Below are 15,929 nucleotides of genomic sequence, written 5' to 3'. Positions count from 1 at the left end.
ACCAATTTTGGCATATGCCGATGTCGCTGTCCTGATGGTCAGAACGGGGATGGTGCTTCAACACCTCATATCAGCTTATGCAGCTTTTATGTTTTCATTGGATTTAAAAGTCAACCAGTGAAAATCCTTTGTAATTGTCGCAGGGGCAGGGAAACGCGACAAAATACCACCTTTCTACATAAATTCTGGAAAAATTTAAGTGGTGGAGTCAATTCCCTACTTAGGTATACTTTTTGATAAAAATCAATCATAGTCCAAGCTGGTCAAGGAAAGAGCAATGGGTATGGAGAGGAGTTTAATGGCGTTAAAATCATTCTCCAATAGGCTGGGAGCAAAATCTCTAATCCCCATCAAAAACATCTATCATGCTAAAACTAAGGCTACAGCATCTTATGGGCAGGCGTATGGGGCATGGCGCCTATTGATTCCCTGCAGTCTGCGGAGAATACATTTTTTAAGTCTTTAACCTCTCTTCCACAGTCCTACTCTAATTATATCCTTCACGTAGAACTGGCTCTACCATACATCATGGATACTATTAAATTAGCCCGCTCCTGCTGTGGTTTTCCATTTGGCTTAGGGATACAGTCCCCCTTACACAAAACATTATAGGTGACATCCTGAAATTAGATAACTACAGCAGGATCAGATGGCTAAAGAATGTTGCGCTGGAACTGATCGCCACTGGATTGAAACACCTCTTTAAGGACCCATTTACCTGCAGGACAACATTGAGACAGAAGTTGGTTGACATATTTGTATTGGGGGTCCAATACCTTAGAAGGGAAAGAAACTATCCAACTCAGCCGTCCCTTATGTATGAATTAACTCCAGCCCTACATGAGGTGAGGATACTTCTATCTAACTGACGTTCCCATACAGCACCATAAATTAATTTTATTAAGATTCCACTTGAATCTGATACCGCTAATGTTAGGATATCCAGGGAAGAGATTTAAGCACTCTGAACTCTCCTCCTGTCTATGTGATATGCAATCACAGCAAAATGATCTCCATGTCCTATTTTTTTGGGGCCTTTATCGACAGGAAAGACAGAAATGTATCGTTTCCATCTGTAAGCGATATAATTTTAAACTCTGTTGAGAAGCACTGTTTTTTTAAAATCCCTTTCGAACCCTTTTGTGTGTTTCTAAGTTGCATCATTCCTATGGGCTTATATGAAAAAAAAGGAAACAAGTTGACTAAGTTAAAAATGACACTGAACCCTCACTATGTAGCCTGCTTCCTCTCCTGATACAGATATTCAAGATGGACTCACCTAACAGTATACCTGTCTCTGTATGCCACACTGGCATTGCTGGTTTATCACTAGAAAGGGTTTAGGGAATTAATGTTTAAAAGTAATGTTTAAAAATGTAGAGCTATAGGTCATAAATAGTTTCATGAACACCCACCTAATACAAGGATAAAAAAAATCAAAGGTTTATTACCACCCCTAATTTCTCCTAAAGTTTCCACCTGTAGGATTACCTATGTAGGTCAAGAGCATCAGGACACAGACCTTTCATTGTAAGCTCCAGCTCGTCCCAACCTCTCTTTCTATTCTATAGTGATATAGGGGGAATTCAAGTAGATGTACAAATAGGGTAACCAGGTGCCAGACTTTAAACCGGTTTCCTTTTCTGACTTGACACTTTGATCAGTTAGTTATTTTGTTCTGGCTCCCTGGGAGCAGAGCAGTAGGGTTAACTGAATCCAACGGTAATGATGTTCTCACTGTTTTTTCTGCCTGCCCTTCATCTGTTCTTGATTCTCCTGTCTCCACCCTTTTGTATATAATGCCAACCTAAGTACCCAATTATGTATTCTGCAGTAAGGTGCCAATCCAGTTCAACACCACAGTCCTAACCAATATGACACGAGGACACCACAATTTATGCCTAGACTACTATAACAAAGATTCTTAAAGATTATTACTCAGCTGCCATGCTGACAAACAGCACCATCTCACCAGTTTACAATTTGTGTTCAAATATGTGAGCTTGACAAAATAACGAAGGAGCGACAAGTGGTTTAAAAGGAATCACCCTGAGGGGCTGCCACGTAGCACAGACCATGAGGAAGAAATCTGAAGATGAACTAGAAAAATATGAGAAAAACGACATTACTGAAAAGGTTGAAGCACCTATTCAATGGTTTTCACCTATCATAAATGCAAACTGAAGCAGCCAGGACTACTGCAGGCCTGTGCGGAGACATGCCTCCGCAAACAAGCTATCAAGTGAGATTGCCAAATCACCAGTAGTATGAAGGGTTTCGGGTGCACAAGAACCTTTATATCAAGCAAGGGGTAGCTTAGCTTAGTTGATGCATGTGTGCAAATGTGAAAACATGTTGTATTTGTTGTGAGCGTCTTGAACATGTAGCTTGTCCTAGGATGAACAATGCCACGGATTTTCAAAGTAAGCGAGATATCTCGCCATTGTTTCCCTTTTTCTAGTTAGTCAACCACGGTTAGGGACATTTCCTCTAGGGACCAGATACCCTGACACATTATGAGAATCATCACCATTGATAAGGATGGAAGCTTCTCTTAGGAAGCCTAGAACACTGAGCTGTTTCCAAAGAACAGGAGGAGAAATCATTGGGCTATGCCTTAGTCATAAACAGATACCGACCAATTGCTTCACATGGACAAATAGCCACATCGCCGGAGACTGGTGCCAACCAGGATGACTATTAAAATTCTATTCAGTGGACCAATGAGAACAAATCCCAACTGAGTCACCAGCCCTCTGTGAGACTCTGACACAGAGCAGTGCATACTGCTGCGTGTGGCCCATACTAATGGTCAGGAACGCCAGCGAGGGGTCTCCTTCATTGCTTCACATGGACATAAAAGACTTGACAAGATCTGAATTGTCTGAACTGTTGTGTTAATGACTGTTTATTGTTTGAACCCATGCAACTGTTACGAGATATACCCTACACTTTTAAAATGATGCTGCTAGTCAATGGATTACCCCATGTGATCAATAACATTACATTATAATTCCTTTTGAGTGGATGTTTTTGTTGTTTCCACATTGCCACTCTCCGTTGCCCACATTGAGTGAAATGTCGAATTAGGTGTTGTTGGCTGAGCACGCCTGTCCAAGACATAATGACAATGGGTGTACAGTGCAGGCCAGGTGTGTGACACCTCGTGAAAATCGCAGAAAAGAGGGGCAGACCGAATGACTTGTAATGGGGGGCAGACTACACTCCCACGTGGCATTAATCGCCACTCTATTGCAAACTGAATGAACAGAGTTAAGAGTTCACAGCGATGATCATCTTGCACAAGGGAGAGAAGTGCAACCTTTGTAAGTTACTACTGCAGAGAGAACCCAGGAGCAGATTACTGAGAGAGAACAGGAGTTCCCTGGACGATGAAAGCAGACTCAGAGAACAGCAGTACAAAAAAACAAGACGCAAAAAGAGAAAGAGAATGAACACATGCATAGTGCTGAAGAAAATAATATCTGAAGAGAATTATGGTCACGTTTGACTACAGGCGATAAAATGTATTATTTTGTGCCAAAAATAACTGCAGTAGCAGAGAGCAAGAGATTGCTTATTTTGGACAGGAAACAACCAGATGTTAGATGTGTGCATCAAACGATGCGTGGCTTATAAACAAGAAAAGCAAGGAAACGTGAAGTTAGAACAGAACATTGCACTTTACATGCATAACATGGTGATTCATGGAAAATAACTAATGTTGTTGCATGCGAGGTTGAAGTGTGCGGCGATAAGACTAGTGTTATCTGCTAAAATACTGTAGGGTCACACAGCGGAGTGCAGGATTGGGGTGAATGCTCTCCGACAGAAAGATGTATACACAAGTGTGGCAAATGTGATCGGATGCCTACAGGGAGTCATTCTGGCTTTATGCTTAGGAAAGATACAGGGACCACCACGAGGAGGCGAGTTTCTGTGCGCTATATGGTTAAGAGTCAGAGAAGCAAAGAGTATCCAAGTTGTAATGAACTGCTGTTATGGAGGAAATCAAAAATTGTGACAGCTTTGCAATGACAGGACCCCTCTACGAGACCAAGGAGGGGAGAGGGGGCAAGAAGACTGTACTCTAAATGCAGGGAAAGAGTGCAAGGAGGAGTTAGTCTTTTGGGAACAGGAAATAGGAGGTCATAAAGAGATATGTATGAGAGAATTTCTTAAGTCTTTAGAAACACCGAGAGAGCGATGTTTAGTCTAACTGATGTATTGTTTGATTTGCTCAACAGAATGGGGTATTATATGATTTGGGGTACACTTCACACTAGGAAGCATAGGATTGTGTAAAGTTATAGGGGATGTGGTGTTACTGCTGGTCAAATTAGAGAGATTAGACACATGCACAAAATTGTACAACTAGGAGAAAGGAGGACAAAGAGGTGCATTGGTTTGACAGCCTTACTCCTTATTGGGATGGCTATGCAGTGGTGGCTCCTCCGCTTAGGCGGAGGAGCGTTCCCCACTGCTTTTCAGCAGTGTAAACAAAGGAAAAATAAAATGATAATAATGGTATTGTTATCATTTAATTTGTCCCTGCTGAAGCTTTGCAAGCGGGCTACTCTTCTCACAGAGCAAGGGGAGGAGTGATGGGCACTCTGTAAGTGCGCATGAACGTTTGGCTGACAGTCCTGGGCCGGCCAAACAGTCATGCGCACTTTGCATGTACTCCACCCAGGCTGTCATGGCAGCGCTGTAATTGGCTTAGATGAGCCTGGGAGCTTCCTGTTCCGGCCGGACGGAGAGAGACAACGGGGGAGAGACGAGGCAAGGTGGTAAGTTTTATTTTTCTTTACCCCCCCCCCACCACCCCAGAACTGTGCCAGCCGCCACACCACTAGCTAATAGAGGACTTGAACTTGATTTACCTAAGTGCGATGAACATTGAGGAAAACTAGTAGCCTTGGTATACCATCAAAAAAGATGATGAGCAATTAAGGGAAATGGAACAGACTGCATATTTACCCCCCAAACAATGTGTACACCCAACCTCCCCCGCCCAAGACTAAAGAAGATCTACTAACTCTTCTAAAACACACTAAGGGAAAGACTGTGGGAGAGGTGGTATTGGTGACAAACCTACAAGAAATGGACATACTGAAGGCAGCCAGAGCAGCGGGAATGGGAAAACAGAGCAAGGGGGAAGTAGTGAATCATAAGGGTGACCTAGTGGCTGATGTGGGACGACTTATAGTGCTTTTGGGTAGTAGACATGAAGGAACCCGATGGGACATCCACTAGTTTCCAGCTGAGTAAATTAGAAGGCTCTGCAACAAAGAAATAGCAAAAGCTAGAAGAAAGTGATAGCAGCTGCATACCCCACATACAAATTCACTGAGATTGCAAACTGAGAAGAGTGGGAAGAAGTAAATGCCATACAAGAATGACAGTGAATTTTAAGTGCAATAGTGAAAGGGAGGTTCCATCTAGAAGCTAACTGTATTCCCTTTGTCTAAAGAATGGCTACATAGGCACATACTTAAGAAACAAGTAGTGTTGCAAATAATGGTATTAATGCACCAGGATGAGTGTGATTAAAATGCATGGGTGGATCTGTGTTGGACAGTGAGGATGAATGGATCGAACTGAGAAGGCTGAAGCGAGAATGGCAAATGCGGATTATTGAATATCACAGGATGGATGGGTTCGACATGTACACCTCTTGGTATGGTGTAAGCGGAAAGCACCAAATAAAGTGAAAGTTTTTAGGCTGAATGCGCCACTAATACACAAACGATGCAAGGTGTATGTTAGAAAACCTAGGGAAAGTTTTTTTTTTCATTTGGTTGGTGCACTTCTGAAATGTGAAAGAGTGAATGGTGCTGTGTAAACATCCGTTACATCCATTAACATATCGAAGATAGACACAGTCATCAATCATGGAATGTTGGGACAGAAGCTAAGGGGACAGTATGTGCAAAGCAGTTATCTATAGTACAGCCAATTCCCCCTCATTCAGCCACTTTAGATTTGAAGAGAATTAGTGAATTGTGGAAGATGCCAATGTAAAATTATGATGGATATAAATCCAGTCATGTACTGCCTGACTTTGTGTGACACAATATGAAATCCTTAAGCCTGTAATATGAGGGCTTGGCTGATTGTGAATATGCCATTGTTGATAAAAGACGTATTACTAGCTTTTACTGAGGCTAACTTGAAGGCTAATGAAAAATGATCAAATGTGAGTAAAACTATTTAAGAACGAGAGAATACGAGCGAATGAAAATGTGGAAACTACTGAGAGTGTGAAAGATATGTAATATATATTGAAGTGAAAGTGCTTCTATTGACTGAGGAAGCAGATGCTCCAATGTGCCAAGAAGTTGAAGGGCTACACAAGTGACTGCGAGCCATAAATTGAAAAGAGACTGGCTCCCAATTTCTCATAGCATCAAGTGTGTGGTGTGTAGCATGAAGGGTTTAGTCTAAGCAAGAAACAATGTCACAAGAGGGTGAAGTGAGCTTAGTTGATGTGTGTGTAAAAAAGGTGAAGAGGTGCTGCATTTGCAGAGTGTCTTAAACGTTTAGCTTGTGGTAGCATAAATGCTTCCAAGGATTTTCAAAGCAAACAAGATATCTTGCCAGAGTCTCTCTTTCTCTAGTTAGTCAACCAAGCGTAGGCACATTTCCTGGAGGGACAGAACACCCTGACATGTTATGAGGATATTCATTATTGATAAGCATAAACGCTTTTGTTATAGGAAGTCTGGAATAATCAACTGGTCCCAATGGACAGGAGGGAAACCCATTGGGTTAATCCTTAGGCATAAATTGATATCAAACAATTACTTCACATGGGCAAATAACCACATCACCAGAGATAGGAGCCAACCAATATGATTATTTTAAAAGGCCACCCACCAGATCAATGGCTACCGCTAGCCATCTTACTAGCTCTAAAAGGCCGTCCACTAGACTGTACCCGTGAGACTTTGATGCAGAATGGTCCATTGTTGGACCCGGCCCTTTCTGGCAGGTTCACCCCGAAACTTTTTGCTTTTGCCTAGCCTGTTTCTGTAACCTGGTGTTGGTGATTTTAGGTCTCTGCGCACTTTTTCACTGTGGTCCAGTATAAAGTGTGTGTGGTGAGAGTGACCTGCCCTCCCGTAGGGATGCATTGGGAATATGTGTGACCACGGTAGTTCCTGATGTATGGGGAGTGCAGGGTCGAGTTTGGTATGTGCGAACTCGTGAGATTGAATGCTACGCAATGATGTATGCGGCATGATTGTGTCTAGTGTGGAAGTGCCCCTTCTAGAAGTTGGCATGTTTGTGTAATTTGTGTCTGGCGTGTGATTGGCTGGAGCTGGCTGGTGAGCCTGGCTCCAGAAGTCAGGATGGGTCTGCCCCGGTGGTGAATGGAGAGATTAGCATGCTGATGTGGGGGAGGGGTACACCTGGGACCTGAATAGGGCTGGGTTTTCCCTCCACAATGCTGGCTCCACCCCCTGTGGTGCGTCTGATGTCCCTAGCTTGGCCAGTGAAAGGGAGTTCCCCATAACCAGTTGTAGCTAGTTCTTACATTGCCTACACCCTGCTAGACAAATGGATTTTGGGGTATAAAAAGAGGCTGTGATCTCTTGTAAAATGTTCTTGTTCTCCAACTTGAATCTACCAGGGGCGTGCTGCTGCTGGGGCCCAGGGGAAGGCTTGCCTCCCTGGGCCCTGCCCAGCCCCTGGACTACTGATGTCCTAGGACTGCTGGAGGACTTCTTTCTGGGGGGCCTTTCTGCCTGGCCTGAGGATGGCTGGAAGAATTTACTTGCCCTAGAAGCCTTGTCCTGTAATACCCTGCTGCTGCTGGGACCCTCCTTGCTGTGGGGGTCCTTTCTGGGGCCTTTTTGCGATTTCTGGGCCCCCCAGCGCCTGGTGGGCACTTTATCCTGATTGCTGGGCAGAGCGCTGTTGTTGTCCCTCGGAGGGGAAGCGCTCCTGCCCTTTTATGCCTCGCAGGTGCCTACCCTGCATTATGCCCGATTATCGCTATTTTTAACAAAGGGTGCCACCCCTTTTTATCGGTGCCTTAACGGGTGCCCACCCCGTTTTTACTTTTATTTCTTATCTCAGGGGTGTCCATCCCTCATTTTTGCAGGGAGAATTGCCGCCGCGGCCCGAGCAGTTTTTGATAATGGCCGCCGCGGCCCGGCTGGTTGTGGGTGGGGCCGCAGACGGAAGAGGAAGTGCGGCAGGAGAGGAAGCTGGCGAGAGAGGAGGTCGGGAGCCCACCCCCGCCTCCTTGAGTGCCGGTGAAGAGCCCCGGTCCTGAGATGGGGGACGGGGTGAAAGGGCAGGCGTGAGCATGTGGACTCGAGGCTCCCATGCGGAGAGTGAGCCCCGCAGGTATGGAGACGACGCCCCGGAGGAGCTTCCCCGCCAGAGAACGCCCGGTGAGTGTCGAAGGGCAGAGGGGGGGAAGCTCCGGGGGTGCAGCATGGTGCCTTGGAGGCACGGGACAGAGTTTCTAGTGAGCAGCCCCGCCTGGCAGAGGGCTGCTCCCACGTGATGTGCAGTATTTAGAGTTTGCGAAGCTCTGTGGGGTCACGCTGATTTTAGGAGCTTGTGCGATCCCCGATGGCAGAGGAGCATTCAGGGCGGGCCCGGATGGCAGTGGGCCGCCCACACGTTATTATTAACTTCCAGAGCCAACGCGCTCTACCATATAGGGGCCTGATGATTCATAGAGCCTGAGCGCTCCAACGTTTGGGGGCATCTTTAATCGTTTAAGGAGCCAGTGGGCTCCAGGGGCATAGTTGATGTTTGGGCCAGAGGGCTCCAACGTTTGGCTCAGTGTTTAAGGAGCCAGAGTGCCCGAGGGTCATGTTTTCACTTTAGAGCCTGTGTGGCTCCGTCAGTTGGCGCAGTGTTGTTCCCAAGGGCCAGCAAGAGCCCAGGCCACAGTTGTGACTGTCCTAGCTGCCCAGCAAGTAGTGGGCAGCTGCACCGTTTAGGCGCAATTTGAGAGTCCCTGAGAGGGACAGAGATGGCACAGAGGTGCCAGGCCTTCTACAGCTGCGCAGCACTTAGTGCCAGCTACAACGTTTAGGCCCTGTTACTGTTCCCAGCTGCCCAGCACTTATTGGGCAGCTGCAACGTTTAGGTTTGCGCCGGTGGCGCACCCCTGGCTGGCGCTGCATTGGCAGTGCGCCCTGACATTCTCGACACAGGGCATTTGAGCCCCTTCTTGAGATGGCCAGTTGGCCAAGGGGACTGGTATATGGATAGGGCGCAAGGCCCTAATGTGATTTTTGCGCAATGTGATTTTACTAGGTTTATGATGGTAATTGCCTAATGTGATTTTTGCGCAATGTGATTTTACTATGTTATGATGGTATTTGCCTAATGTGTTTTATGGGCTAGAGTGATGTGGTGCTAGGAAATGTAATGCATTTAGCATGTTTTACGCACCCCGTGTTGATACCTCTAGAGATGGTTTTACCTATGGAGGTTTAGGCTAGTGAGATTACGTTTCACTGTGAGTTACGCCCCTAAATGTGATTTATTCTTAGGGGGAAAGTCTAATGTGTTTAGACTAGTGAGAGATTGCCTACTGTAGTTATACTGTTTAGCCCTAAATATGATTGCTGCGTAATGTGCTTTGCCTTTATGCTGGTGTTATACTTCTAAAGGTGCTCATGCTTAGAAGTTTGCTTTGCCTAGTATGTTATACTAGAGAGGTTATGTGTCCATGCGTGATCTAGGCCTATGGTTATTAGTATTGCGTAGTGTGTATCTACCTGTTACCAGTGGTTACTGGTTGTGACCTATAATTGTTATTTGGTGTGACAGTTATTCTAAGTGCTAGTTCTACTAAGTGCTGATTCTGACAGAGGCCCACGTGGCCCTGTCCTTGTGTAAATAATCCCTTGTGAATATTGCCCGTGCCAGTTGGCGCAATGTATATTGTGTGATTACTATCTGATGTGTTTTGACAATACAAAAGTGTTTTTTATATAACCTTGTGTGGCGTTCCTTTTGTGGTGTGCCTAGGATGTTGTTGCTGTTGTGTGCGTGTGCAAATGCTTTACACATTGCCTCCAGGATAAGCCGGTACGCTCATGCCAAGCTACCAAGGGGGTGAGCAGGGGTTATCTTGGCGTGTGACTCCCTTGCCCTGACTAGAATGGTGGTTTCTGCCTGGCTGTGACGTAAGCCTTAGCCAACCAGAAATCCCAGTTCTAACATCCATATTGCTGCATTTGGTCAGAACTATCATGTACTGGTCTTGAATGCCAACGAGGGGTCTCTGGCGGTGCTTCACAGGGACGAGACACATTTAAACAGTAATGTTTGTACTCTTGTGTTAATGACTGTTTATTCTTTGAATTTGTGTAACTTATGGGATATCGCATATGCATTTACAATAGTGCTGGCTTTCCATAAATTACTAGTAACTGCATCTGATGTAGGTGTTCTTGACATTTCCACATCGTTGTTCTAATCTGCCTACATTCCAAGAACATGTTGGGTTAGGTGTGGCTACCTGAGCACCCTTGTCCAAGACATCACCCCAGGGTTAACAGCAAATACAGGATAAAAAGTTCACAATGATTCTCCACAATCCAGAGCAGAGTTTAATATGGCAGCCCTCTTCTTCAGAGGAATAACCTTGCTACATTACTGTGTGGTTGACCCATGTCAGCCTTCCGCTGTATAAGCAACTAATTTCATATGCTCCAAAACTTCATTAGGGAGATGCACTTGGAATTAGTGGCTGGATGCAATGTCAGCCATTATATGTTACAGTCACACTTGACCAACACCAATGCAGACTCAGAGCAGTACTAAAATGAAACGGACACAGTATGTTACCCCATCAATTTAGCATTGATTTATTTAGGTATCACTTCATAGAGTATGCAGTGTTTCCCAAACCCAAAGTAGAAGCTTGCTACTAAAGCTGCCTCCAGTTCGTGCCAAAAGTAAGAGGTTTCCTGGGCTAATGACCTACTGTTTATAGTTGATCAATAATTTGACATTTCTCACAGGGCTGTTTCAGGACCTGCAGAATTGACTAATGAACTCAACCAGATTTCAATCCATGGAGGATTCACTATCACTAGGCACCACTATTAAATATGTCGACCACAAGAAAGCGTCAGAGTTGGCTTAGAGGTTTAGGTGCTGTCCTGCCCCAGGTGCAGGATTTGAATGAGAAGGCACTCCTTGCTTATGCCATACATGCGCTCACCACACCAGAGCAACTTTACCCCCATACTGAAAAGGATGCCTTAATGATATTTTAAGGATGCCAGCACTTCCACCAATGCCTGTATCAACAATGGTAAGTAGCGATTGACCACAAACCTATAGTTCTTTCAAGCCAAGGTTTGTGTTCCAAACCCCTTCTTGTAACCCAGAATGTGCGTCAACAGAAGACAGGCTTTCCCACAGAGGTATCCACATACATTGTCAACAGGGTTGATCCCCCACACTCTGCAATTGGCCTGTGTCAAGCACCCAGAGACTTGTCAAAATCAAAGCCAGTCAACAAGAAGGTCTAGGACCAACACATAAAGGCCAGGGTTAATGCTCTCTTGGGCAGCTGGGTTGCGTGCCAAGCATGTGGAACAGCAGCAATTTCTTCTTGTATCATCAGAGATGATGGCCTGACACTCTTGTGTCCTAGGGTTAGTGCTGACCTGTGTAATCTACATTTTGGCAGATATTGTCTCATTGAGATCAGAGACCATACCAAAAATCCAAAGGCTAGAGTCACTCATACCACATGAGCATAGGAAGTCACTCCCAAGAGGGGGATTGTTATGGTGACTCATGGCTGCTCAAGGCATTCCCATCTCTAATGGCTAGTGTTATGAATTTGCAGAATATCTTCTTCAGGATAAAACACACCCACGTTGGGCCCAAGCAGCCTTGAGAAAACAGTCAAACAATGCTTCCTATGCACAATAAACAAACCCATATTACAGAAGGTGAAAACCTACACGTTTCTGAAGTGTACAGTAACATGTCCCAGATGACCAACAGCTACACTCCAACATCCATGAGCAATTTAGCCACTGCATGACTGACTTATCTATAATATGTGTTCTACGAGCAAACAGCAGCAAATTCAAAAGAAATAGAACTAAAAAGGCAAATTAGCAATGAATAGTCTGAGGTGCAACTCTTGCCACTCAAAAGTCAAGAGACTCTGCCCTAGTAGGTAATCAACAACTAAGAAGATAATTCTACATGCCTTTGAGTTAATGCCAAGGACAATCACACCTCAAAGAGGACACTGGTCATAGAAACACTTTAACAATGTTTGTTTATAGGCACTCCTCTCACTTTGTGTGATAACTAGTGACTCCCACAAATCGAGACCGAAGTATGTCAAAATGTTGCATTATTAAAGAGGTTCTAGGTCTGTTGTGAAGTGCTCTGATGTCCTAGAGCAAGATTTCTGCTATGTTAATACTGCAAAAAATAAAATGGGATTTTCCCTGCGACTGACGCTCCAATCTCATCCTCCAAGAATTAAGGACAAGGCATTACACGTTGATGCCAGAGAAACTCAACAAGTGGTTGAATTTCAGTGTGAAACTGGAACATCTACATTTAATCCCGGCTTCCCGGGTAAACCAAATTGTGTGATCGTGGGCAAAGACTTGATTTCACCAGCCTCCTTTTTTGTTAATTATCCTATTTGAGAGCACTTTCAAATATGTGAGTTCAGGATGCACCTGTGCAAAAAACATGTGTGTTTGATTTAGTAGCTTATAATGTTGCTCCATCTATAATAAGAATCTATTCAACATACAGAGTACCCAAGACAACTGACTTGCCACTTAGCATAATAGCATTGTCATCACCACGGGTCAGGTATGTTTCTAACTCCATGTTTAAAAACTCGACCTTTAAATTAATGCAAAGCTACGATCTGATGTACTAAGGTGAAACGCTTCCATGTGTAAAAGAAATACCCTTTTTTAAATTTAAAAACACCATACCATATTCTAAAATGATGTTTGTTGCATGATTAACATGGCAATTATTTTCAAAGATCAACTTCTGCTCGGTCTCTTGGAGCCAGAGTTGGCTCTGAACTCTCTGTTAATTTATTGGCTCGCCCACCTGTAGTTATTTGATGCGCAGCCACAATGTTGAGGTTGTTCTAAAAACCTGTATTTAAGAATATTCGAAGGCGATGACAGACCTTTGGTCAATTAATGTACACAAAAGGTCCCATGACTGTATTAAAGATAAACAATTGCTTTCACCAGCTAATAGAAATTGTTCAAAATTACGAATAAAAGGTACTATGTCACTCGTTCAACAAGTTTGGCAGTAGGTTACTCCAAGCGTACAACACTTTTGTTTAAAGTACAAACTGAATAAAAAAAAAGCAAACATGCAACGATAAAGCTGTTGTGTGGAGCATAAAGGTTATCGACATATGGAAAACGGGAACTGTGGAAAATGGAAGAAGTGTATTTAGGAAGACAGGACCGGTTTCAATCGTGCCTTTTTCCCCAGGGCCTGTTTCTTTATAGCTCTGGTCTCTTTCCTGTCAAGTCATACATGCTGAACGCGTTTGAAAAAGACCACTCCACCATTAACCGTGGCAGAAACCTTTGGGAAACATTCATGCGTCTAGCAGTGATTAGGTCCACCTCAGCGCTCTAGTACTTCTTGGCGACCATTTTTAATATTTATAAATCGTAAACCACAAGGTCACTCCCTTAGTGGATTGGCCTAGCTGGGCGTTTGTAAACAAGCTGCCCAGTTATTGCAATGAGTGCCCAGTGGTTCCTGGAGCTGGGGGTGGATGTCGTTCCCTCTCTATTAGAGCTGGGTTAACACCACAACACCTGACGCGGCCTCGTTAAAAGGAATGAGGAACGAGGCAGGTCGGCTACCATGGCTCTCTGGGGCCCATCGCAGGGATGTTTACCTTTTCATTACGCCGCGCGTGCTCTCCCCTCACGCGCGTTCGAATCCGTTGGAACGTCCGCGAGGACAGGGGTAAAAGGCGGTTGAGCGCTGCCTGTGCCGCCACCTGGCCTGAGAGAGGCTTCCCGGCCGGTGCGGAGAGGCAGAGACAACACATTTCCCGGATCAGCTATTTCACTCAAATAGGGCTGTACGAGGGGTCTTCCTTTAGCCCCCCACCCTTCGTACCTGTAATAGCGGTCATCCTTGTAGGGGGTGAGGTCTTCTTTAAGTTCCTGGTACGTATCCTTAATCCGTTTGCAAAAATGTTTCAGCTCGCTGCAGATGGGGGTTTCGAAGGACGGGTAGTCTGAATCCATAGCGGCGGCAAGGGAGGTCCCTTCCGGTGGAAGCGAAGGCGAGAGACAGGCCCGGCTAAAGCATTGCTGCTCGGGAGAGGGGGCGCGCAATGCTGAATGCAAAGCTCGGTTCCCTCTCTCAGTTCCTCTGCCGGGTTGGGGGGCAGGGAGGCACCGTACCGACCATACAAACAAATCAAAGGTAGGCTAGGGCCCGCCCTGCCATATGCGCCGCTCTCCCTGGCATTGCAGCCGGAGCTGAGTGAATGCTCCCTGTGTGGGAGGAGGGGGAATGGGCTGGGTCTGTGCTGACATCACTGCTGCACAAGGGGTAAGGGGCTGCCCCTGTGCTCTCCCAGGAAGATCTCAGTGCAGCGTTAGCGCCAAGGCAGACGGCAGATTTTTTAATTATATCGTTTTGCAATTGAATTACAGTAAAACCTACAGTACCCGATTTTAACTACAAGCACTGGTCCTGGTTGATGTGTGTGGGAAATACAAGGGCGGTCTTAATTCGTTCCCTTCTGTTCCAGAAATGCTTGGAAGAGCGACTGCACGTATACACCAGCACCATGGACAGCTCCCACGTAGCAGCCCGATCAATCCGTGTAGATGCATGCCAGCCTGCGCTTCCTTTGCCTCAGCTGATGAAAGTGAGAAGCAAATTATGTCAAATTAACAAAAGATTAACGAGGAAGGACTGCAGCTACGTAGACGTGGGACTCAGTGTGTAACTTAAACAGGGCTAGGTTATGTTGCATGCACCAAGCAGACCTCCAACCGGCCAGCGCTCTTAAGGTGTCACCAGGGCTTTAAGTGGAGGGAGGGAGGGAGGGAGGTCTGAGCCCCCCCTCCCCCCCCCTTCCCCGCCCAGTTTTTTGGGGGCTCTATTTTCGGGCCTCAAAGGTAGGGTGAACAGACGTCTCAGTTTTTGTTTGGTGTTACTAGTGTGGGTAACATGTCTTGATAGTGAAATACTGCCAATTTCGTTTTTCACTATTGAAAGGCTATCTTGCCCATAGGATAACATGGGGAATGCTGTGTAACATGTTTACCTGCGTATCTTCCCATAACGGCAAGACAGACATATGGAATCTGGTATCCCTGAACTCAGACTTTAATAACACATCCTTTAGTGAAGATGGATTTTAAATTCTAAGTTTGGAAATAGCACTTTTAGAAAGTGGCTATTTTCCTGTTCAACCTTTCTGTGTGCCTCTGCCTGGTTGTGTATTGTCTGTCTGGTTGTGAGTGACAGGGGCTGGGGGCGGCTCCAGAAGGCTGGCTGAGTCAGCACAAGGCCGAATAGACCCATCTGGGTCCACTCTGCCAGAGCACCTCTTCTTCCATAGTGAGCGTGGGCCAGGGCTATCAGACGCACTGCAGGAGGTGGAGCCAGCATTTTGGCAGGTAGGCACAGACCGAGGTGCTACTCCTCCCACCACTCTGGTGTGGTGTGAGTGGCTGGCAAAAGGTGGAAGGTCTGCTGAAGAAAATTGTTGTGAGAAACCCCAGCAAAATAGACACAGTGAATATCTTCAAGGGTTTTGGGAAATCCTGCAATAGATTTCTAAGTAATGCAAATAATTTTTACATGTTTTAAAGTGTTTGGTATTTTATGGCTTATACTTAATAAATATACCTCTTTGCCTATTTTATTATCCTTTGATGGATGCGACT

At 45.3% G+C, this 15,929-nt stretch overlaps 1 protein-coding gene across 1 annotated transcript in view; it reads right to left on the bottom strand.

Moving 5' to 3' along the window:
- The window catches only part of TMEM181 (transmembrane protein 181), a 395,254-nt gene extending 380,838 nt beyond the window's left edge, over nucleotides 1-14,416 (bottom strand). Inside the window, exon 1 of the mRNA XM_086927323.1 lies at nucleotides 14,140-14,416. Within this exon, the coding sequence (XP_086783449.1) occupies nucleotides 14,140-14,270 (131 nt within the window). The 5' untranslated portion in view covers nucleotides 14,271-14,416. The remainder of the gene's footprint in view (nucleotides 1-14,139) is intronic.
- Nucleotides 14,417-15,929: the final 1,513 nt, after the last annotated feature.

Source organism: Lissotriton vulgaris, chromosome 6 (assembly GCF_964263255.1).
Source record: "Lissotriton vulgaris chromosome 6, aLisVul1.2, whole genome shotgun sequence".
Taxonomy (NCBI): domain Eukaryota; kingdom Metazoa; phylum Chordata; class Amphibia; order Caudata; family Salamandridae; genus Lissotriton; species Lissotriton vulgaris.
The sequence above is the reverse complement of the archived record's forward strand: the minus strand, read 5'-3'. Positions and strand labels throughout refer to the sequence as shown.